The following is a 26,270-nucleotide window of genomic DNA, read 5'->3' on the forward strand; positions in this document are numbered from 1 at the left end:
TTAATCACAAGGCCAAAAAGAAAATTAAGATGTCATTAGTGGAATTGTTCAACAGATAAAATTTGTATAAAATGTAAAATATACTCACACAATTAATATTCATATTAAATTGACTTAAAAAAAACTGATTGCGCAGCTTCTATGGAAAAAATTACGAAGAAAACAAATAACATTTTTTGTGTGGTTCTTTGTTTTTGCAAAAAATAAATAAATAAAAGGATTCATTGTAACTTCTAGCTTGTAGCTAAACTAATAAAATTAACAAAAAATAACTATTGAAAATAGGACTGGAGTGTGAAAAAAACTATAATTGATATAAAAAGTATTTTGTAAAAATTAATATTACAACAAATTTTTACAAACAAATTATTGTAAATTGACTGTACTAATTACGCTAATTGAAAAAAATAACGAAGGAAATATTATAAAATATAAAAATATTATAAAAATGTGTATAACATTTTTTGTGTCGTTCTTTGATTATGTAAAAAATAAATATGTTTATAACAATTTGTTACAAAATTTTTAAAGCTTAAAAAATTCATAAAATAAAATTATTACCAAATTATTTAATTTATTTTAATTAAATTTTTTTAATTACATATTAATGATGTATATAAAAAATATTAAATATAATAATTTGTTAATATTTCAAATTTTCTAAGTAAAAAAGGTGTCGGTCTCAACATACCCAATCAGCAAGCAATATTTTTTAAATGTTTTTCAAATATTTATTTTTAATTATTTTTACATTATTAATGTTTATTGTACAAATAATATTTATTTAATATTTATTTAATATTTATTTTATATAAATTATTTATTTTAAATAACAATTTAGAAAAAATATTTATAAAATATTTATTTAACGTTCATTTAATATTTAAAAATAATTAATTTTTTATTAAAAATAATAGTTTAAGAAAATTATTTACGCAATATTTATTTATTGTTTATTTAATATTTATTTTATATTAAAAGAAATATCTAAAATAAAACTTAAAAAATATTTATTCAATATTAATTTAATATTTATATTTCAATCATTAATTATTTAAAATAATGATTTAGGACAAATATTTATATAATATTTAATTAATATTTATTTAACATATTGACTTTACATTTTAATAAATCGTTTAAAATAATATTTACATAACATTATTTATTTAATGTTTATGTAATATTTATTTTATCTTTAAAATAATATTTAAAATAATACTTTAAAATTATTTTTTTAATATTAATATAATATTTATGTTACAATGACCTAATCAGCAAGCAATATTTTATAAATGTTTTTTAAATATTTATTTTTGATTATTTATACATTATTAGCGTTTATTGTACAAATAATATTTATTTAATATTTATTAAACGTTAATTTTATATTAATTATTTATTTTAAAATAATGATTAAAAAAAATTTATAAAACGTTTATTTAACGTTTATTTCATATTTAAAAATTATTAATTTTTTATTAAAAATAATAGTTTAAGAAAATTATTTATGTAACATTTATTTAATGTTTATTCAAAATTTATTTTAAATTTAAAAAAATATTTAAAATAATATTTAAAAAATATTAATTTAATATTTATATTTTAATAATTAATTATTTAAAATAATGAATTAGGACAAATATTTATACAAAATTTAATTAATATTTATTTAATATTAATTTAACGTTTTAATGAAACGTTTAAAATAATATTCACATAACATTTATTTAATATTTATGTAATATTTATTTAAACCTTAAAAAATATTTAAAAAGATATTTCAAAGATATTTGTTTAATATTGATTTAATATTTATGTTACAATAATTAATTATTTGAAATAATAATTTAGGACATATATTTATATAATATTTAATTAATATTTTTTAATATTAACTTAAGATTTTAATAAATTGTTTAAAATAATATTTACGTAACACTTATTTTATGTTTTTGTAATAATTATTTTGCATTTAAAAAGTTGTTTAGAATATTTTAAAAAATATTTAAATTATGGTTGGGAAGCTTCACTAATTATGTAGCGTAAATCAAATGTAAAGAGGAAGTGAATCTATGTAATGAAAGAGTCACAAAAGCGTATAAATAAAACCTCTAAGGCATAGATTGAAACATCGGAACATAGAGAAAGTGGAGTTTAAGACAATATTGCACTTATTGAAACAATACGGCATATTAACAATACTCAAAAATTATAAGAAAAGACATCTATTTTTTATTTTTTTTTACGAATAGAGCAAAAATAGATCTTTTCATATTTCTCATACTATTTCGCATATGTGAAAATCAATAAAAAATATTTTATATTTATTTATAAAAATGTAAGTTAACTATATATGTTTCATCCTTAATTCTGACATCTATTGAAATAATGTATAACAAATATGTATGCATTAACATAAAGTATTCATGGATCATCACGAAGCATTAAGATGCGTACGATCTTCGAAGTTAAGCAACGTCGAGAGTGGTTGACACTTGGATGGGTGATCGTTTTTTCAGGCGTAGAAATTAAATATGTTTTAACAGGTAACTGGCTTGGCTGAAACATGTATAGTCTTCTCCTCTTTACGAAATTATCGTAGTTTATTAAATTGATGAGGTTACGTTGAATTTATCAAAATTATTTAATAATGCAATCAATTTTTTGTTTTTGTTGTAAATATGTTTAGTAAATATTTAAAAAATTACTTACCAAATGTCAAAAAAACATTTTCTTAAATTTTAAAACAAATATTTATTAAATGTTAAAAAAATATTGTCCAAACATTTAAAAAAACGTTTTCTTAATTTAAAAAAGGGAACTTATCTCATTATTTTTAACGTTTTTAGAAATGTTTTTTACAATGTTTTTTAAATACTGTTGAAAACATTTTTTAAATATTGTTTTGCTGATTGGGTAATGGGTGTTTTCCATTTATAGTAACACAAATCGACACAAGCATCATTCTATCTTTTTTTGTGTTCAATGAGTAACAAAGATAGAACGACACTTGTGTCGACTAGTGTCACGGGTGTGTTCGAGGAGACGCTATTAGCGCTATCAGCATCAGTTTATCCTTGTTCTACTTTTAATGAGTAATGAAGATGGACTGCAGTAAATGGAAAGCACCCAATATATTTGCATTACGCGAACGAGCAAGACCTTTACTGTCGTAAGAGAGGTGAGCGAGATGAGAATAGCAACATGCAAGAAAGCTCGATCCGATTCTTGGGCTTCAGCATGATGTTATTATTCTCATCTCGCTCACTTCTATGTCTCATTCGTTTTTATTGATCTCTCGCTCGCTCCTTTTACTGTTTCGCTCGTTCTTATTGAATGTCTCGTTCGCTCTTGTATCTCCTCGCTTGCACACATTACGAAAAATCAATAACTCTGTTACCGACATTTCGTCCACATAGCACGGAATACAACCAGCATTGCGCGCATGTGTATTACCCTTTGACCTAAACGTGGATGTAGCACAGACGCACACCAAACGAATGATTTTATTGACAGGGTCGAAAAGTGGATGTGGTACGTAGTAACGTAGTTCTACGTAGTTCTTCATCTACGTTTGGAGCTGAGGCTACATCCACATTTCGGTCTCGGTATCGGTCGCACACGAAAAAGGCCGCTCAGGCTTCTCTCTGGTTTTACATTGTGTTGCATCAGCGGATGCAATATGGAACTTTTTCTGGACGATTTGTGTTGACCAGAGTGATTCTTGTGACGTGTAAATTACTGTCGAAAAATGGCTGAGTCTGAGCAGAGAAGTAAAGATGGTTGTAACACGGTGATGTCGAAGGAGACAATGATGAAACAGGAGAAACGTGACAGCACATTGACGAATGGCGGGAAAGGCTCCGGCGATGATGCGGACAGCCTCGAGGAGTTGCCGCTCGACATAGGCGAGCACTATCTCGTTCGCAGATCTGACGATTCTTGGCGTATGTACCTCCCACCCTCTTTCTTTCCTTTTCTCGCATAATTTTTTTTACTAATATTTAAAATAATTCTCAAATCTTCGGCACATGATACGATTTTTTATGCTAGATCGCATACGAGCCATCTTATTACGTGTCCTGATTGGCTCGAATGATCATATTACCAATTATAATCCAATCGTAAGACGTCTGGTATGCGTGCTAGCATGAAAAATCGTATCGTGTGCCGAAGGCTTTACTTAAAAACCTGAGGTAATTATTCAGATTACCCATACTGGTGAATGCTACCATAAAACGCTTATTCGATGCGTTTTTGCATGAAATTTAATAAACCTGGTGATATTTTATATTCACTGGTGTGAATGAACTGAATAATTATCAAACATAAAGCATATAATAATATTTAATTTCTCATGTTATCATTATAAAATTATGATACAATAAAAATTATTTTGTAACAATTGTTTTATTGTTTTTGAATATAAAGGTTATATAAAGTAGTTATAAAGGTTAATAAAATGTTCTTGATGTTATCATTAGTTAACTTATTATACAGATCCTGCTGAAATTATCCAGACACGTTATAATGAAAATGAAAGTCATTATGAATATTACGTTCACTACGATGGGCACAACAGGAGGTTGGATGAATGGGTACCTCGTGACAGAATTATGTCCAGCAGATTTGACATGAGTGAAATAGAACGGCATGACAGAAATTCAGGAACTGATCTATTAGCTGATTCTTCTGATCGCAAAATCACTAGAAATCAGAAGAGACGTCACGATGAGATCAACCATGTACAAAAGGTAGATATTTAATAAGTTTACATTGTCACAAGTATATTTTGTACTAGCCATATACAATCTTAGTATATCAGGTATCTATATTTCTTTCATCTGGAATTTTTTACCTACATTATTTCTTATTGGTTTTCAGCATTATACATAAATTAAAAGATTATTAAAACAAAAAATAATCATCCAATGGACAGAATTATGTATAGTAACTAATTAAAAAGTTACTAATTTTTAATTTAACTGAGTTAATTTGTAATTGGTTATCTTTAATACACAAAATTTAATTTTTTAATTTTTTACCTCAAAGTTAAAAATGTACTAATGTTTAAAAAATGGAAAAAGAATATTCTTATTAAAAAATTCTTGATTATTTCATATAAATTTTATGTATTTATAAATCAACAAGTATTAAATTTACTTAATAATCTATATATTATAATTATTTTGTTATTTAGAATAAGTTTAAAAAATATATTTTTTAATTTAATATAAAGAATGCTTTACAAAATTAACTTTTAATTCATGTTTAAGTAAATTTAATACAACTTTTAATGTAATTAAATAAATTTCATAAACCACTAGTTTAATTAAAAGAAATATATTAACTGACTTAACATTACCAATAGGAAATAATACAAATATAATTGTAGATAAATGAAAAAAGTATAGGTGTGTGTATTTCATACATTTCGAAAAATGTAGTATGTTGTAACCAGAGTTGAAAAGTGACTTTATTTTCTAACAAAAAGTTATTATAATTTTTTTACAAACTATAACTTAGTGCACTTTTTATTTCTTTCCATTTATATAACTGTAACTTAGATATATTCTTTTTGTAACTTATTCAATACTTATTTTTTTACATCAACATATGGTAAAAATGTTTAAAATATTTAATGACAAAACAATTAAAATTAACAAAATTTTGATTAAAGATTTATAATCATAAATATTTGAATATTTATGTGTTTTAGGCATTTTCTTTACGTGAATATTTAAGTATCAGAATTATAAAAGTAAAAATAACAAAATTTTATTGAATGTTTTGTTTTTTAATTGTTAATTAAAAATGTCTATATTTGTTTTTCCAACCCTTTCTATAAATATTGAGCAATAAAAGAACGAAATATTATTCATCATTTTGCTATTCTTTATTTGTATCTCATTTTTTTTAATTGTTAAATTTTCTACTATTTGTTACCAAATTTCCTGTATATTTTAAACTTATTTTTCAATATTTTAGCTGCTTAGTAAATAGAATAATGTAATAAATTTTCAATAATAACTACCATATGTGTAAATATTAAAATTTAGACTTAATCTTTTAAAAACAAGCCTTAGATTATTGATTTACAATGACTTATCACAAAGTTTGAATTTGATGAATTTTTTAGCCAAAAAATATAATATATTCCAAGTTATATATTAATTTATTAGTATTATTTAGTAATGATACAAATGTAAGATTCTCTTATATTTAAAATAAGACATTGCAAGAATTTGATACAAAAATAAAAACTTGTCGAAAAATAATGACTTGTTACTTTTTGATTCTATACTGGACTATAATTACAATATGTTATTTTTCAGAATTAGTAACGGTAATTAATTATTTAAAAGAAAGACTAAAACTTAACTGTAATTATTCCATATAAAGTAATCCTTTGTGATCTTGATTATATATAACTTTTAGGCTCGTACATGTTATTTATATGCGTATACACATACACAAGTTAATTATTTTATTATTACTGCACTTAATTTAGTGTGTGTGTGTGTAAGTACGTTTTTCTAATTTTAGACTTATGCGGAAATGGATCCTACTACGGCTGCGCTGGAGAAGGAGCATGAAGCTATAACGAAAGTGAAGTACATAGACAGAATACAAATTGGTAAGTATTATTACATTACTTATATATAGTCCGATTAATACAAAAGGGATTTCATGATTTTCAGAAGTTTGTTTTTAGGTAAATACGAGATTGATACTTGGTACTTCAGCCCGTATCCAGAAGAGTATGGCAAACAGCCAAAACTCTGGATCTGTGAATACTGCTTAAAGTATATGCGTCTGGAGAAAACTTACAGATATCACATGGTAAAATAGAGAAGCTATTTACGTTTGTTAAGTTTTTATTGAAAACGCGTACTTTATAAAATGTCTTTCAGAGCGAATGTACTCATAGACAGCCAGTTGGAAAAGAAATTTATCGAAAAGGAACATTGAGTATTTGGGAAGTGGATGGCAGGGAACATAAAATTTATTGCCAGAATCTGTGTTTGTTAGCTAAATTATTTTTGGATCACAAGACCTTGTACTTTGACGTAGAACCATTTCTCTTTTATATTTTATGTGAAGTAGATAAACATGGTGCGCATTTAGTTGGGTATTTTTCAAAGGTAATTAAACAATACAGATTTAAGAAATATTTTTAGATATTAGATTTTTTAGTTAAAAAATAATACGGTAAACCTTAACAAAAGGGGACCAACCGTTGATCTGAATAATCTTGACCTTGACATATGTTGTCTCTTGAGTGATGTTTAAAAGATTTTAGCCGACGCTCGTAATTCGTTAAAAAGTTATTAACAAAAAAGTTTCATAATTTGCTGTAATTTTCTGATACTATGTACAAATAAAAAGAAATATGGGTAAATCTTAACAAAAGTGAACCCAGTCCCAATGAATACTTATGATTAAAATAAAGCACGCATTTTTGCGTGCTTTGAAATAAAATATATTAATTTATGCATGTTTTATAAAAATTAATGCGAGGATGTAAGGGGAGGGCAAAGCCCTCCTGTTGCACCCCGCCCACGCGTTCTCTGCACCGCATGGGTTTGTGACTTTACATAAAAGATCAGGATAATAACAAATTAATAGATTATTTTTTAAAGCATGTAAAAATGCGTGCTTTATTTTAATAATGAATTTATTATTTATTGGGGCTGGGTTTCCTTTTGTTTGCCCATATTTCTTTATAGGGTTTAGATTAGGATAATAATAAATTAATAAATTTTTTATTTTAAAGCATGCAATTTTGCGCGCTTTATTTTAATATTGAATTTATTGTACTGAATACATTTTTCTTTTTTTTTTGTTTATAACTTTTTAACGAACGATGAGCATCGGTTAAAATCTCTTGAACATCACTCAAAAAGATGACTTTGACAACATATGTCGAGGTCAAAGTCATTGAGGCTGGGTCCCCTTTTGTTAAGGTTTCCCAAAAATACTTACTTCTCCATTAGTTTCGGTAAAATTTTTGTCGTTTTTTTATTTTACTTAAAAAATACACAGTAATGACAAATTTATTCAACATGATATAGAAATTTCTTTTTATCAGAAGTGTATTAATCCTTCAACTGTATCGGTTTTTTGGTTTTGGACTATATCTACATCTGTTGCGCTGGACGCTACATTTTCTTTATTTTAAAATAAAGAAAATAAAATCTGAAAAAATTTACAAACTATAAGTATTACTTGATGATGTCATTTTTTATACATAAGTTAGAAACAAACATGCAGGCTTGTCGGTTTTAAAAATACAAGCAAAAGATAAAGTAAATAAATTATTTTGCTTTTAATGTTTCAGACCCATAGATACAGAGAGTTAATTATATTTGTTATTTTATTTTAAAATCATTTTATTTTTTTTTAGAATTGTAAATTATTTCTATTTGTAAATTTTATTCCATATTTTCAGGAAAAAGAATCACCTGATGGAAATAACGTTGCATGTATTTTAACTTTACCACCTTTTCAAAGACAAGGTTATGGCAAACTACTGATTGCTTTTAGTTATGAATTAAGTAGAATTGAACAAACGGTTGGAAGTCCAGAAAAACCTCTGAGTGATTTAGGGAAGTTGTCCTATCGTAGTTATTGGAGTTGGATTCTATTAGAAATCCTTCGAGATTTTAGAGGAACTCTTAGCATTAAAGATCTTAGGTAAGATGTATCAATCATAAATATTGTAATCATGAATATTCGCGCAACAAAAAAATGGCAAACAATTGTTGCACAAAATTAATACATTAAAAAAAAATTTAATCAAGAAGAAAATTACAAAGACATTAATTTTACAATTTTTATTTAGTTTGTTACTTCTTTGATTGAAACATAATTAATACGTATATATTTTTTTCGCTTCATAAAATTTAATATAAAATTTTTTTTGTGTGAATGTAATAATTTTTTACAGCAATATCGACATCTAACTCTTAAATATTCCTCCCCCCCCCAAGTTCTTTATGAATATTTTGATAACAGTGTAGAAAAACTATTTACAGTCAAATGACCAGCATTTCGCAAACCGACATTATCTCAACATTACAAAGTATGAATATGGTGAAATATTGGAAAGGACAGCATGTTATTTGCGTCACGCCCAAATTAGTAGAAGAACACATAAAAAGTAGCCAATATAAAAGACCACGTCTCACAGTTGATAGCAGTGCCCTGAGATGGGGAGCGCCGCCTCGGAAGAACATAAAACCTGGCAAGAAATAGCACTTAAATGGGCCAATATAATGGTATCTTTTTCTTCATGATCGTCTGATATTATTTAATATGTCATTTTAAAACATTTGTCACAAATAAATATCTATCTATTTGTAAAATAATTGGTTTTGTGATTAATTCTACAAACAATTGCGTTACTGAGAAGAAATGTAACTCTTGACTTTTTACGAATAGGATTTATTGGTTCAAAGAAATGTTAAGGATTATTCCTATTTTTAAAATAAAGTAATTGTTGAATAGATTTTTCTTTGCGTTTTGAAATTCATCAATACTGGAAAATCTGTAGTATACGTAACAAAATACTGGCAGTAAAGTTCGGAACACAGCATATGTTTGCATTTAAAAGTAATTTTAAAAAATTTGATGACAGTTTTTTTCCTGGATCAAATATTTTATGAAGTGTACTTAAAAATATTTTAAGAAATGTACTTAATCTTCTCAAGAAGTGTGTTTTTTAGTCGACTTTTTAATTTAAGGGAGTTTCTCTGCTCAGGCACAAGTGGCACAGGGGTTCAAGTAAAGAAAAATTTTCAAATGACTTGTTGCCATCCTTTTTTTTGCTGTATCTAAAATTAATGTATCTAAATGATCTAAAATTAATAGTGATGAATATAAGAAAAAAATCGAATATAAAGTACTATCTTTATTATTAAAATAATTTTTTTAAAAATTGAGCATAAACATTTTTTACTATTATACCCTTAGATAACTAAATACAACAATTTGAAATTTATGTTATATCACTGGCACACATTAAGCACACTTACTGTATTACTTCGATTATTGTAAATTTTTATCTTGTCAATTATTTTACTCAAACGAATAAATGCATCGTTTCAAAAATTTAACAGTACTTTTCTGGACAACTAACAAGAGAACCTCGCGAACCCGAAAATCTGATTTTAATGAAACTTGGCATAATTATAGAGGGGGTAAACATGAATTTAGAAATTTTTAGTTGGTGTTTATAAACGGTTGAAAGGGTTGAAATCACCCTTCAAAAATTGAGAGTTTTTGCCTTCTCTCGATATATCTCGTAAACTAAACAAAATATTAAAAAATGTTTTATACAAAAGTTACAGCATAAATACTTCTATTTAATTATGCTGTTTATTTTTTAAAAATAAAATTTTTTTCAAAAATTTACCTTTTATATTTTCCTTATGTTGAATATTTATTGCATTAAAATTTCAATTTCAGTGAAATTTGGCACAAATGTAGAGAGGGGCAATACACAAATTTAGAAAATTTAGTTGGTACTCAAAAACGGTTTAAAGGGTTAAAACCACCCTTCAAAAATTGTGACATTTTTGCCTTTTTTCGATATATCTCGTAAACTTAACGAAACATCAAAAAATGTTTTATACAAAATTTGAACAGTATAAATATTTCCATTTAATTACGCTGGTTATTAAAAAAATTTTTAATAAAAATTTCTAATTAAAAAAAATTAAATAAAATTGACTTTTATGTATCTAGCATTTATAAAATAATTATATTATCATACTACGTATCGGCCTTTTTTTCCTTTTTACAATATTCCACGGTTTTTCTTTTCTTATAGTTACTATTTAAAATTTCGTTTTTTTGTTCACAATTATTCTTATTATCAGGTTTATAATTATTATTATCATTTTCTAAAAATTCTTTATCTGTTACAAATTCTATGTCACTTAAATCCACTTCCCAATAATTTTGAAATTCGAAAGCATTATCAGTATAACAAATGCTACATTATTTGTTATAATATCCTATATCACTTCATATAATTGTATTTCTTTTCTACTTATAAGCGTTAAGGAAATATGTGTAATTTGAAATAAAACAATTAACACAATAAGGGGTTGCACCAACTTAGACGGTCGAAAAACAGGCCTAACTTTGATATTTTATTCCTCCTAAACGGGTAGTGGGAATTAAATGAAATTTTGTGTGATTATTGACTTATGTTTTGACAATATAAAAAAATGTTTTTATTAAGCAATGGCGACGGAAAGCAGAAATATGGCCGCCGATACACATTGAGGTTTGGAAAAACGCATTTTGCGGTGACCACTGTCCCGTCTAAACGAGCCATCTGAAACAAAAAAACAAAATGGTGTTTTTAAGCTAACAGTAGTGGTTTGTCGGTGACGATCGCCGATTGTCGATTTTATCGTTTGTTACAAAATGGCGATGAGTTGAAGTTAAAATAAAAACGAAAAATTTTCGTCCTTTTCATTTTTTTTAATTTTTAATGAAGATCGATTAAAAAAAATAGATCGTCACTGACAAAAGAATGTTTCTGAGAGTATTGTGTAAAAATTTGAAAACAATCCATTGATTAGTTTTTGAGATCTGGTGGTCACCGACTTTGAAAACCATGTTTCGAGAAAAACGCGTTTAAAGTTTCAAGTTTAGTTTTACTATTGTTAACAGCCGAATTTTGCACTTTACCTCTAGTCGGCAATTTCGGGGCCATATGAGATTCCTTTCACATCAATAGCAGCAGCGCTCTGTGAAGACTTCTGTTGACGGCGAGCAATCCTTCCTTCGCGCGTCGCCTTCTGCGCTCGTACTTCGGCCACATCGATGCGCGCTCGGTCTTGATTTTCGCAATGTACAGCACAATTCTTTTATTATCATTAATAAATATGCGGCAGCACCTTCATTAAATGTATATGCAGCAATATTGGCAGCAATTTGCACAACGTGTGCACCGCTGTGCTGCACTTGGCGCTATGCGCCAAATCAGATTGTTCAAACTTTCGTTAACGTTTTGCGTAAATACATCGACGCATTTCTCCAGTAAATTATCACTAGAAAGTTGTTTTCAAATATTGGACGAATGGCTTTAATCACATTATCGTTCAGTGACGATTTATGTTGATATTGCTCCAATTCGAGCACTCGAACGCTCTATCCCATTTTACTTAACTCTCTATAATTCCGGCATTTTTGCAGATATCAACATATAACTTTCAGGATATATTCTCAAAACTTGAAGCTTCAAGAAAATGTAATAAAAAAAATCGAATTTTTTTTCCCGCTAGGTTGGTGTAACCCCTTAAGAACATTTGTAACATTTACATTATGCTTTGTTTAATTAAAAATTTAAACAATTTAACAGAATAATCGAGCACACGTTAGACGTCACTTGATACTGATGTGAAAATGACGCGTAACATTGTTAATAAAGATACAAAACTTTTATTAATACGTGATTTCTATTTTATATATGATGCATACTGTGATATGACCATCGACATATAGGACGGGATTCATAGACCGATTTTAAGCTCAAGCATTGTCTTAAGTCTAGCTTCGAGCCGACTTGAGACTTACTTAACCAATGAAATAACAGTATTGACGTCTCAAGATCGTGCTTAAGCTGGAACTTGAATAAAATTCGACTATGAATTCCGGCCTATGAATTCCGGCCATAGAATGGACTGAGCATTGCGATGGGCAAGCGCGCGCCTGCTTTAGAGTGAGAGGTACTACATCTGAGGTCTATGTTTGTCTCTCTTGCAAGTTTCTGATTTGTTATTTCGTCCCCTTCCAGGACGAAATAACAAATCAGAAACTTGCAAGAGAGACAAACATAGGTGCAGAAACGCGCGCGCTTGCCCATCGCAATGCTCAGTCTATTCTATATGTCGATAGATATGACGAATATAAAACATGAATGTGAAATATGTGACAGACAGAATGAACACTGTGAAAACAACATGACTACTCTAATATTGCGCAACTGTCAAAAAATAATATATACAGGAATGCAGTTAATATAAATATATAGTATTATAACATAGATAATATACACATAGATGATATAAATAATACATAGTATAATATACGATAATATAATTATTTTACAGATGCTAGATAAGAGTCAATTTTATTTAACATTTTTTTTAATAACAAAATGTTTTGATTGAATTTTTTTGAAAAATAAACAGCGTAGTTAAACGGACGTATTTATAAATACTTTTTGTATAAAACATTTTTTGATGTTTCGTTAAATTTACGAGATATATAAAAAAAAAATGCAAAAATCTCTCAACCTTTAACCCTTTGCGGCACGGTGGTCGATATATCGACCACCTATCTTGAAGTCATTTCTTTAATTCTTCGGACACCAAATACTGTATTTTATTACTTTTTCTTGTAATTTTACTTTAGTAAGAGTCTTAGTAATATTTGGTAAGGTATAATTTTCTTTTATTATTAGTTAATTTTGTTATATAAATAAATAAAGTGAAAAAAAGTGTGTTTTTAACAAAAAATGTATGTCAGAAAGAAGGAAGAATCATAAAGCTGTGAAAATCAGTATACAGAGGTTTTTTGGGTCGCTGATTACGAATTCGCTATCAGATTTTGACGATTCTTTTTTAAAATGGCGATCCAATATGGCGACTTACGATTTTGAGTATTTTTTATCGGTTTTTTAAATAAAAATTGGTATACAAAGATTTTTCAGAACGCTGATTACAAATCAGATTTCGACGATTTTTTTTTAATGGCAAATCCAATATGGCGATTTGATTTTGAGTATTTTTTATCGGTTTTTTATGGAAATTGGTATACAGAGATTTTTCAAAATGCTAATTACGAATATAAAAATTGATTTGCTGTGCTAACTATAATAAAAAAAGTAAATTGTGCGAAAAAATAAAAAAGTACAAAAAATTGTAAAATACAAAATACAAAAAAAAGAAAATAGAGACAATGACCGCCACGTCCACGTTCGTGTCTCTGAAGTAAACTAAGTGCGGTTTCTTTTACGAAAAAATTTTAGGTTCTATGTACCATTGTCGAAAAAATAAAAAAATATAAAATCTCAAAAAAACATTTTTTATCACCCATTATTTGAAATTTTCCATATTTAAATTTCAAAAATCTGATAATCTACACATAATCAACCTAAAAAAGCTAGTTCTGTACATCTGTTCTTGTAAAAAAAAAAGTAAGAAAGTCCAAAATTTTTCAACATTCCGACCCTAAAAAATTCAATATATCAATTTCCATAAAAAACCTATAAAAATACTCAAAATCGTAAATCGCCATATTGGATTCGCCATTTTAAAAAATAATCGTTGAAATCTGATGGCAGATTCGTAACCAGCGTTCTGAAAAATTTCTGTATATCAATTTCCATAAAAAACCGATAAAAAATACTCAAATCATGACTTGCCATATTGAATCCGTCATTTTAAAAAAGAATCGTTGAAATCTGATGGCAGATTCGTAATCAGCGACCCTAAAAACCTTTCTACACCAATTTTCATAAAAATCCGATGAATAGAAAAATGTGTGCCGCAAAGGGTTAAAGGATGATATAATATTAACCCGGTCAAAAATTTTTCATGTAAAAGTATGTAAAAATCCATAGAATTATGTATCAAAAATGTCCATGCAAAATTTTATATTGTATATTTTTATGTAATTTTACATAATTTTATATAATTTTATATAATTCTTATATAATTTTATAGATCTATACATGCTCTCATATAAAAAATTTTTTACCGGAAAAATTGCTATTTACAATTACATATAATTATACAGGGAGTCCCAGAGCATACTGGTCATTGTTCATAAAAAGGTAGATGGGATCGAGATGAACATAAAAGTTCAATATTGTTGTGGGTTTGGTCTGCTAATAATAGAGATATAAATTTTTTAAATTATGCGAATGAGAGCGCGCCTTGCGCGCCGAAGGAAGGGCTCGAGCCGCTCGAGCCATAGCACGGCCTACTGTTTAAAGCATTGGCTGCCGGCGGCGGCGGGGGAAAGAAGGAGAAGCGTGGCGTCGTCGCCGTTCCCACGTCTCGCCGCACCGCGCCTAAGCTCGCGTCGATGGCTGCTACGCACACTCGCGATTACATGACGAGATTATGAATTATTAATAAAAATAGGACAAATTTAAATCGTAATAAACTTTTGTAAATAAGAAAGTCGAAAGAGAAAAAGTGATGGAAACGTATGGAACCTGCAAATAATATAATATTTGCCGCATCAAATTCTCTCATCGTTTTTTATGGAATATTAAATTAACGAAGATTTATCACGATTGATTCTTTATACATTCTTCTTTCGTAACCATCTTATTAGAAAATTACGAAATGCACGAAATACTATCCCTAATATGCACTCTTTGTAAAATAACACGATAGAAAAATATTCACGTTTGATCTAACGACTTCAGGATAAATTATTCGATGCAACTTCTACGGTAATTATAGGTAATTAGAGATCAATGTTATGTCAAGTATCGTTAGTATGGTTAACTAGAAATGATTTTCTCTTGTATATGATAGAGAACTTCGAATTTCTTCTATCGTTAATACATTATAAGTCACTGAAAATCTGTCGTAATTAATAATGCAGTTAAAGGTAGAAGAAACTCTGAATTCTTTTATTCATTATTGAATTTTTTATTTACTCTTGATTCGTATGTAAAATTGAACTTTGTACTTTTATACTTTGTAATTTAGCAGGAATATCTTTCCCTCTAAAGTATTTACAGAAACACGATAAACGTCATTTTCAACAACAGTTCCAATCAATATTATTAGAGTTTTATTAAATGTCATAAAATTTTTTTTCGAGATGAACATAAAAGTCCAATATTGTCTTGGGTTAGGTCTGCAAATATTCGAGATATTAACGTATGGAATCTGCGAATAATCTAATTAATTTCTATCGTAATTGTGAAAAGTAAATAATAAAAGCTTATCATACATTCACAATAGATTTTTTCCGTGTTATGGCTCGAGCGGATCGAGCTCTTCCCTCGGCGCGCTCTCATTCGCATAATTTGAAAATTTAATACCTCGATTATTGGTGGACCTAACCCGAGACCTAACCAAAGACAATATTGGACTTTTATGTTCATCTCGATCCCCCTTTTACCTTTTTACAAACATTGACTCATGTGCGTTGGGACACCCTGTATATAGTAGTATACAGTTTGTTAAAAGTGAGTGTAGTACAATAATTATAATTTGCAAATTATATTTTTTCCGCTAATAAATGAAATGTAAATTTGTATTTTTATACTTGACAACGAGCTTTTAAAAGTTCTTTGTGTGTTTCAACAAAACCATGTAGTATTAATATTATAAATTATTTTTATTTGTGTAAATTATTAATAAAAAATGTCTGCAGATAGAAAAAAAGTTTCTCAATAATATTTTTTATACAGTACGATAGATAATCAGTGTTGCGTTTAGATAATTTAAAATTATCTAGGGCTGCGTTCCGATATTAATTGTCAGTACTGAAAATCTACAGTATATGTGACGTAAATTACAGATTTTCAGTACTGGCAGTGAATATCGGAACGTAGCCTAGATAAAGATAAGACATTACAAACTTTATATTTGTATTATATTAAATAAGATAATTTCATTTTTGTCTAGATAAAAGATGAAATTGTGTCATTTTATCTACATGATTTTGTGCGCGCGCGCGCGCGCGTGTGTGTGTGTGTGTGTGTGTGTGTGGTCTAAAATAATCTATAAAATAAAGCCATTTTTTGATCTAAATAATTTTATATATATAGATATACACTGCAGATGTACATAAAAGCATGATATAGTAATTATATTTTGGAGCTGGTAGATTTATGAAGCTTGGCGGCTGCATCGACGGCTGCTGCAGCGGTGCCAGGCGCCATGCAAATTCCATAACCACCGTGTCCATAATTGTGTATGACCTGCAAAAAAATGCTCGATCTACAATTTATAATTTATAAATTAACATAAACTATTTTCGCGTTATCCAAGCTATACTAACTATAGCTTTAGAACGATGACTGATACGACTTCCTTCTCCGACTCTGACACCACCCTCCCGATGCGGTCGCAAGCCGACTTCCTCTCGCAGGATTTTTGCATTTTTCAAAGATGGAACTAGCGTATCACATCTTGCGCGAATCGCTGCGGATTCATGCGGACACAAATTCATATTTTCAGAGTCAAAACTCCTCGATCCACCCAGAGTAACTACACCATTGAACCCTGGTATGACGTATGTATCAAGCTCACCGTAAAAGAAGAGTTTCATCCATGGTGCCTTTATCTGACACAAATATATATATTTTTTTATAATAAATAAATATTATTAGTGTTGCCTTTTTTAACTTAAAATTATATATATAAAATCTATAAAAATAAGATAAATTACATATGTATTAGATGAGGTAAAAATAATTAAAATTTGAATTTACCTTACAAATAAAAGATAAAATTATATATCTTTTTTTAAAAAATAATTTTAAGCATTGTCTTGAGCAAAACGTAATTTTAAAAGTAAGACAATATTATTATTTCTTTATAAGAAAAGTTTTTCAATAATTCAATCTGACAAAAAAATGTTTCTTTTTCGATTTAGATCAATATGCAAATAAAAATCAAAGTTGAAAGATATAATATAATAACTCACGCTTAATGATTGACAGTTTTGTATAAAAGTTTTCGAATTATAATTTTGGGACAACACTTTACATTATTCTATTAATTTCTGATCTATTCATCTATACAATACTCTATTGTTATCATGTCATTATTACTTCTCCTGTTAGAATAAAAATAACTTGAAGGTTAAAGCTAAAGAATACTTTATACTCGTTACGTTATTTACATTAATTTAAAAAATAATTTGAAAAAGATAGCACTTTTTTTATTTAAAATAAAGATGGAGATAATATACATTCTATTTATGGTAGATAATATTTATATGAAAAAATGATTTTATCCTACCTTTATCTAAATCAGTGCTCGACGTTGGTTTGTATATGTAATAAGACTGTATTGCTAGTTGGGTTCGGAAGAGGGTGAAAACATTACGGTGCGACTTGATGTACCTTGACAGTTTTGCGCACGCGCAAAAGCCGCTCCCGCTACCGCGCGCCTCGCGTTCCTACTGTAAGCTAAAGTCCAACAAGTATTTAACTATACGGGATTATTTGTTCACGTTCCTTAAGGACCCGAGAATTAGGATTTAAGATTAACGGCCGCGACTTCGTGTATATATATGTATATATATACACGATATAATATATGTATATATATACATATATATAATATAATAGCTTTATATACATATATCAATATACATAATATCAATAATAAAATTTTTTATATTTACCCAGACAGCACAAAGACACGTCTAAAAGACGACTAAAAGATGACAAATTTTCATCATGGACATCTTTTAGATAGAGCTTATAGTCGACGAAAAGATGACTAAAAGACGTTATTTACATTATTTGATATTAGACATCTTTGAGGGGTCCGGCAGATTAGCTGTTTTTTCGAAAAAGCAAAGCTCTCATTAAATATCGTGCATCGTAAAATCGCGCTGATCTGCCGGAATCCTTAGTTGTCTTAATGATAGTGAAAATACGGCCATTCGAAGTGGCATGACATCGCTTCTTATAAGAATGGATTTTTCGATTGATAAGTGAACTCTTCATTCGACTGGAGTGAATGATTCACTTTTCTTGTAGCGAATCGTTCACTCAATTAAAATGAGTAAATCATAAAAGTAGTGTACGTGTGGCAGTCCTTTTCCACATCGGACAGGAACAAGAAGCTAATTTTTGCTTGCTTAACCACGCTACGGGTGGTCTTTATGTAGCCGATCGGCTGCACTTTGCTCATGAGAGAGTTAAGCCGCCGACGGCACCGCGCACTAACTAGCAGGCAAATCTGCACGTGGCGTGTTGCTTTCGCCAACTGGACAAGCGGAAAGATATCTTTTAGTCCACTTTTCGCTTTGCCGAAAAGATAATTATAAAAAGTCGACAAAAAGACATCTTTTTTAAGTTGTCTTTTCGATAATACTATAAGAGATGTCTTGTAATCATCTTTTAGTCTTTCCTAACAGACAACTTAAAAAAGACATCTTTTCATCGTCTTTTAATATTTTGTGCTGTCTGGGTAATTATCTAATAAAAATAAAAATTATTTAACAAGAAAAATATTTTAGAAACGATTCCCCAGTAAACTTTACAGGAACGCGCCTGAGGCATTCACGTGCGTTTGACCGTCAACTAATGATCCTCTAGGGATCCTTAGAGGATCACTACTGTCAACGAGCGGTAGCGGGAGAACGGTAGGTGTCGCCTCTGAAATCTGAAAAGGGCAACTAACGTCGAGCACAGATCTAGATTATTAAATTATGTTATTAATTAAATTTATATAGATTATCATACAATTATATGATAATCTAGATTTAATTAATTAACAAAATATAATAATAAAAATTCTACGGAATAATAAATAATAAAAAAATACAAACGCTTATATAAACCATCACAATTAATAGTGTGTAAATTTTAATAGAAATTTATTTAATAGTTTATTTGACATTCTGATTTCCCTTTCGAACATATGGCGATAATTCCCCAGGGAGAAACGCGAAATTGGATAGAATCAAGCAGATGTCTGTCAGACACATTTAAGCTATGCTAAATCGAAAGACGCATCTAGATGAGTAGATATAATTTATCCACGTTCGAAATAGCCACAAGAAATATTGCACGGAGTTCAATTTGCTCACGTTCGAAACGGCCACGTCCAAAATGGCCACGTTTGGAATGGCCACGTTCGGAACGGCTACGTTCGAAATGGCCACGTTATAAAATTTTACTAAAATTTAACCAAAACATTTTACATTGCAGAATAGTTTAATTAGATTTTACTAAAATTTTACTAAATTTCACTAAAAGTATAGTAAAATTCTTCGAAGTCCGTGTTATTCCACGACTACCATTATTTTGAAGGTAAATTCTAATTGTAAGAGAAATTCTCTCTGTGTATAGTAAAAGAACCAATTTACTTATTAATGAATAATAATACTCACTTATAATAAAAATACTTTTTTTATTCCTTTAATTAAGTACAAATACTATTTATTTTTTAATCATTGACACACATCTTATTGTCATCATATATGCCATTATATCAAGCAACGCGGTAGCAACGCGACACCAAGTACATAAAAAATCGTGCCACATGACGCAAACTTTACTGTGCAAATGTCACGCCGCTACTAAGTTTTATCTGGAATTTAGCTGTCAAATTCACTTTCAGTTAAAATATCTCAGAAATTAAAATCATAATAAAAAATCTAATGGCAATTTTATTATATCGTTGCACTTGAACGCTTCCACGACACTCACTTCCACACGCGAACGCGGCAAAATAAGTACACACTTTTGGCGAACAAAGAACTTTATTAAAAACCGAACACGTTTACAAATATTCAGAGCACGTCCACACGAGACGTCTCCAGAACATCAACACATCTCATTTGTTTACAACTCCCTGGCGACGCTGTCTACGCTAAACTTAGCTGACCGAGGCGATCGATACTATTGATTTTTCGGGAGCGCAGACTAAAGCTCGCGCTCACAACGTGCGCGAGATTACACTCGCAACACTATTCCCCTTCTAAAAAAGTTGTCGTCCCGACAACCTAAAATTAGCTTCCTCGAGAATAACTCATCGGTCCTGGCTTCTCTGCGTCACCTGCTCCACTCCTAGCCAACGCTGAGTTTCCGAGCGACGAAGAATCTTCCTTCCGACTTTCCTCTTCTTTCCAGCGCTTCTCTCCTCTCTCGAAACTTGCGCCCTTCTCTATTGAATCTTCGGACAAAGGGGAGGTAATTTCCCGTGGACTCCTTTGCGCCCCTAAAGGCAACCTTGTCCCTGTCTCGGCATTTGCCCTAAGTCTCACGAAAAACCACGGTCAAAAACCGTGAGCGAGACAGTCTTCAATAAATTCTTTTTATTTTTTTTTCTTCCTGCCCAACGAACAGGATACGATCGCCCACTCAGCCTTCTCCAGCTTGCGTTTTGAAACAAATCGCCAAGTTCCCTGAAACCAAAATAAAACAAGCAACAACTTTTTAAAAAAAATAAAATTAGAACTCTCTTTACGCCGGACTCCGATCATCAAGTTATTGTTTCTTTTTATCTATTTAAGTAACGAGCTAACCTATCCGCATGCACAACTATCTTTTTATGTCTAGGCGATTTCTGAATGCAAAAGACTACTCCACTTAATTTCCTTATAACCGAATATGGTCCTTTCCAATTACTCTGCAATTTTGAAGATCTTCCTACCTTCCTTCGAGGATTAAAGAGCCAAACTTTCTCACCAACCTCAAAAAGATTAGATCTGACTTTTGAATCATACCAAGACTTTACCCGCAAAGATTTCATTTTCATTCGACTCCTCGCTTCGTTATGAATTACTTCTAATCTTTCTTTAAATTCCTAACATAATGATTCCCAGCTTGTGATTCCGATTTTGGAGGATTTCCTAAAAATAAATCTAAAGGGAGACGAAATTTCCTAGCAAAATATAACTCAGTTAGAATAACGCCAGTAGCTTCATGCTTTGAAGTCCTATAAGCCAAAAGAAACATCGGAATCCAACGATCCCAATTTTTCTGATTCTCTGAAATATATTTAGCAAGATAATTAATTATTGTCTGGTGCTGCCGCTCAACTTGTCCATCAGACTGAGGATGTAAGACTGTAGTTCGCGTTTTTCTAATTTCAAGAAGAACCAATAATTCTCCAAACAATCTTGATTCGAAATTTTTACCTTGATCGGTATGAATTTCCAGAAGTACACCATGACGAGAAACAACTTCCCTAACAAAAACTTCAGTTATGGTCTTTGTCTTGGAACTCTTAAGAGGGAAAGTTTCTACCCACTTCGTAAACCAATCAACAATAACGAGAAGATATTTATTTTCAGCAGTGGTCCTAGGAAGCGGGCCAAGAATGTCCATTTGCAATCTTTCGAAGGGTGAATCCACGTTGTAAATTTGCAAAGGAGACTTTTCTTTTCCTATCGGTCCCTTCTTCGAAACGCAAATCTTACAAGTTCTGCACCAATTTTCAACATCCTGCTTACAGGATGTCCAATAAAAACGCTTACGGACTTTCTCCAAAGTCTTATTAACCCCGAAGTGTCCACCAGAAGAAAAGTCGTGAGCTTCTTTTAAAATTTCCGTGATCCGTTTTTGAGGCACTAATAACTGAAAAATCTTAGACTTCAAATTTGGTGCTTCCCAAATTTTATAAAGAACTCCATTCCTAAGAATCAAAGCATCCCAATACATCCAATACAGATGAGCAAAAGTATCTCCGTAAGCAAGTTCCAAATGAGCCGGGCGTCTCCTTATTTTTTTGCCACGAAGAATAACAGAAAGACCGAGGTCAGCTTCTTGGTCAGCTCGCCATTCCTCCAAAGTTTCTCCAGAAAGAATAATTCGAGCTATAGAATTCGTAGATTTTTCCAAAAATTTTCTTTCAACTTTATCACAATAGACACACCCTTGAACTTTACGTCTAGTCAAACCGTCCGCGTTTTTATGAATTTGTCCTTTTCGATGTGAAACTTCAAAATCAAATTGTTGGAGTCTATCCAACCATCGGGCCAATTGCCCTTCCAAATCTTTAAAGAACATAAGCCATTTGAGGGAAACATGATCCGTACGCACTAAAAATTTCCGCCCCAACAAATAATGGTAAAAAAACTTAAAAGCTTCGACAATTCCTAAAAGTTCACGTCGGGTAACACAATAATTCTTCTCAGCTTTATTAAGCACTTGACTATAATACGCAATTACACCTCCTAGCCTTTGAGAAAGGACTACGCCAATTCCTATATTAGAAGCATCAGTATCTAAGATAAACTCCCCTTCCTCTTTCGGGAAAGCTAGAATCGGGGAAAAAGAAAGTATTTGTTTCATTTTTTTGAAAGCCCTTTGGCAATCTTCTTTCCATAAAAATTTAGATCGATCTTCTGTTAAAGTGTATAACGGCTTAGCTAAAGTAAAGAAACCTTTAACGAATCTACGATAGCACGAACAAAAACCCAGAAAACTCCGCAACTGCTTCTTGCTATGAGGAACCGGCCAATCCTTAACAGCGCTAATTTTTTCCGAGTTTGTAGTAACGCCATCCGCTGAAATTACATGTCCCAAATATTTAATTTCTCTCGCAAGAAAAACACATTTACTAGGGTTTACTCTTAAGTTAAATTTTTTAAGTCTCCGAAAGACCCACCTTAGATTTTCCATCATCTCAGAAAAATTCTTACCAAAAATTATGACATCATCTAAATATACCAAACAAATTTTAAAAAGCAACCCTTTTAAAACTTTTTCCATTACCCGTTCAAAAGTAGCGGAGGCGTTACACAGTCCAAAAGGCATAACTGTAAACTGCCATAGTCCATTCCCCACAGAAAAGGCAGTTTTTTATTTATCCTCATCACGAATCTTGATTTGCCAATAGCCACTCTTAAGATCTAGTGTAGGGAATCAAAAATTACTTGATAACCGGTCGAGAATATCATCAATCCTTGGAAGCGGATAAGAATCTTTTACAATCACCTTGTTCAACTTTCGATAATCCACACAAAATTGACCCATCTTTTTTTCTCACTAACACCGCTGGCGAGACCCAAGGACTATGGGATTCTTCTATAACTCCTTGTTGTTTCATTTCCTCTAATGTTTCATTCACCTCATTTCTCATAAAAAACGGAATCCGACGAGGTACCTGTTTAATTGGGGAAGAATCTTTCACATTAATAACATGCTCAAAAACATCACAATTTCCGGCCACAATATTTTTAGAAAATACATCATAAAACTCCCTCAAAAAATCCTAACAGGTTTCTTTCTGTTCAACATGAAGATTCAAAGAATTATTTCAAAGAAGTTCTTTTAAGATATCTTGTTCTTCAGAAGAAATTTTAATACAGGAGTAATTAAAAATTTTCTCCTTCCCGGTCTCAATTTCAAAAACGGACTCGAAAACACTTTCTAGATTCAGCAATTTTAAGAAATCTATACCTAACAGGCAATCGTTACTAATTTCTGCTACAAACATTGAAACTTTTTCACAAATTTTACCAATCTGAATATCAACTTGAACTTTAAAAGAGACTGGGACTTTCTCCCCCGTAGAATATTTTAAATTGACATTTCCAACCTCAAATCTTCTCTTTTCTCTATTCAAAACTCTACTATTGACAACTGAGATATCGGAGCCCGTATCTACCTTAAAAGAACATTCTTTTCCATCTAATTTTCTTTTAAAACAAAAAGAATCAGAAGCATTCTTAATTCTATTTACAGCAAAATATTCAGTACGATATTTCTTCTCCCCCCCCCCCCCCGGCGAAATCAACTAAATCGCGTTTCCCTCATTCCCAGGACACTCAAAACGGAAATGTCCTTCCTTACCACAAGACCAACATTCTTTCGAATTAGACTTTTTTTCCTCCTTTTTAACGAATTTCTTAAAATCTTTCGATTTTAAAAAATTTTTACCTTTCTCATTCCCATTCTTTTTCCGAAATTTCTTTTGCTTACAAAATTTTCCTGAATAACTTTAATCGCTTTCGCCCTTTCAATGGCAGATTTAAGAGAAGACATTCCCTCTAATTGGAGGGTTCTCTTCACGAAATCGTTCGCGAGAGAAGACACAAATTGCGCGCAAATAATTTTATCTCGTACCGAAAAAGGACATTCAGGATACGCCTGCCGCGCAAACCTCTCTAATTCCGCCCCGAAACAAGCGTAATCCTCCCCATAATTCTGTTTACGATTCGTAAACAAAGAATAAAAATTGTGTGAATCGCGCTCCTCCCCAAAACGTAATTCCAACTTCGAAACCAATTCGGAATAATTCAATTTGTCAAGATTCTGGACAGATTCCAAAACGGCGCGAGCTTTCCCCCTCAGACAAGAGGTCAAAGCGATAGTTTTCTTCGAATCGTTCCAAGAATTTGCACGGGGCGTTCAAGTCGAATTGAGCAAAGAATTCATTTAAAGAAACTGTTCCGTCATAGATATCGGGCTTTAATTTATAACCAAGCTCGTTGCCAGCGGGAGCGCCGCACGGAAAAAAATTATTGGAGGGACTTAGCTATGGTTCAGAGAGCCGCTCCTCTATTCGCCGCAAATCCACATCGCGCTGAAGAAGTCGGGCCTCGATCTCGGCGCGGAAACTCTGCTGCTCCTCCCGCTTCTGCCTCCGCTCCTCGCGCAGCTTCTGCAGTTCCAGAAGCACAGCTTCCATCGCGCTCGTTTCCACAGGAGTCGTCACCACGAATTGAGAACGAGTCTTCCTCAGCAAGTGAGACGTCGTCGCTATGGAATTCTCTCTCGGTCGCTTTTGTTTGACAGATTAACTCGTCCGATCCCGGACGAGCCCCCAAAAATGTTGCACTTGTGAACGCTTCCGCGACATTCTCACTTCCACACACGAGCGCAGCAAAATAAGTACACGCTTTTGGCGAACAAGGAACTTTATTAGAAACACCGAACACGTTTACAAATATTCAGAGCACGTCCGCACGAGACGACGTCTCGAGAACAACAACAACACATCTCATTTGTTTACAACTCCCTGGCGACGCTAAACTCAGCTGAAGCGATCGATACTATTGATTTTTCCGGAGTTCAAACTAAAGCTCGCGCTCACAACGTGCGCGAGATTACACTCGCAACAATATAATATTGATGTGAGTTGTCGATTGCAATCAGAGGCTCAATTCTGTACCGCCTACCGACAACTATTGGTGTCGTTACGTAGATATTTTATATGGCAAAAAACCTGCGCAACGACACCTATAGTTGTCGATAGCCGGTACAGAATAGAGCCCCAGTTTGATAAAAATTGATACACTCAATTGAGATCTTGAAATCTTTTGCAAAAAAAACTCACTTGAAATCCGGGTTCAAACCCCAGCTGAGGTATTATTTTTCACAATAAATTAATTTACAGTTTTTTGGGGAAGATAGGAAGAGGGGATTTTAAAATACTCTAGAGCATCGAAATTTAGTTTACTAACTGTATTTTAAGTCTGACGAATCCTGTCGGCGCGCAATTTAAAATAAAAGCTAAAGAAAATTAAATTTAATAGAGAAAAAATCATATCCATCACTAAAATCCGATGTTTGACCGTTATAG

At 30.9% G+C, this 26,270-nt stretch overlaps 2 protein-coding genes across 2 annotated transcripts in view; one reads left to right on the forward strand and one right to left on the reverse strand.

The window, feature by feature from the left end:
* Positions 1-3,543: 3,543 nt before the first annotated feature.
* On the forward strand, positions 3,544-9,512 carry LOC105832679 (histone acetyltransferase KAT8). The gene is made up of 7 exons (XM_012673846.3): positions 3,544-3,950; positions 4,504-4,757; positions 6,550-6,640; positions 6,719-6,846; positions 6,918-7,148; positions 8,456-8,700; positions 9,042-9,512. Exons 1-7 carry the CDS (start codon positions 3,755-3,757, stop codon positions 9,259-9,261), a joined length of 1,365 nt encoding a protein of 454 aa, XP_012529300.1. The 5' UTR covers positions 3,544-3,754; the 3' UTR covers positions 9,262-9,512.
* A 7,279-nt stretch (positions 9,513-16,791) lies between these two features.
* LOC105839315 (D-aspartate oxidase) overlaps positions 16,792-26,270 on the reverse strand; it is a 102,228-nt gene continuing 92,749 nt past the window's right edge. The window contains exons 5-6 of the mRNA XM_036289368.1: positions 17,056-17,340; positions 16,792-16,975 (exon numbers count right to left, since the gene is read on the reverse strand). Of these exons, the coding sequence (XP_036145261.1) occupies positions 16,862-16,975; positions 17,056-17,340 (399 nt within the window). The 3' untranslated portion in view covers positions 16,792-16,861. The remainder of the gene's footprint in view (positions 16,976-17,055; positions 17,341-26,270) is intronic.

Source organism: Monomorium pharaonis, chromosome 7, assembly GCF_013373865.1.
Source record: "Monomorium pharaonis isolate MP-MQ-018 chromosome 7, ASM1337386v2, whole genome shotgun sequence".
Taxonomy (NCBI): domain Eukaryota; kingdom Metazoa; phylum Arthropoda; class Insecta; order Hymenoptera; family Formicidae; genus Monomorium; species Monomorium pharaonis.

Bases quoted from the DNA above. Each gene is read 5' to 3' on its own strand.
- LOC105832679 (XM_012673846.3), top strand. From the start codon at position 3,755: ATGGCTGAGTCTGAGCAGAGAAGTAAAGATGGTTGTAACACGGTGATG. The intron at 7,149-8,455 runs GTAATTAAACAA...CCATATTTTCAG, and splicing joins TAGTTGGGTATTTTTCAAAG to GAAAAAGAATCACCTGATGG. The intron at 8,701-9,041 runs GTAAGATGTATC...AACTATTTACAG, and splicing joins CTTAGCATTAAAGATCTTAG to TCAAATGACCAGCATTTCGC.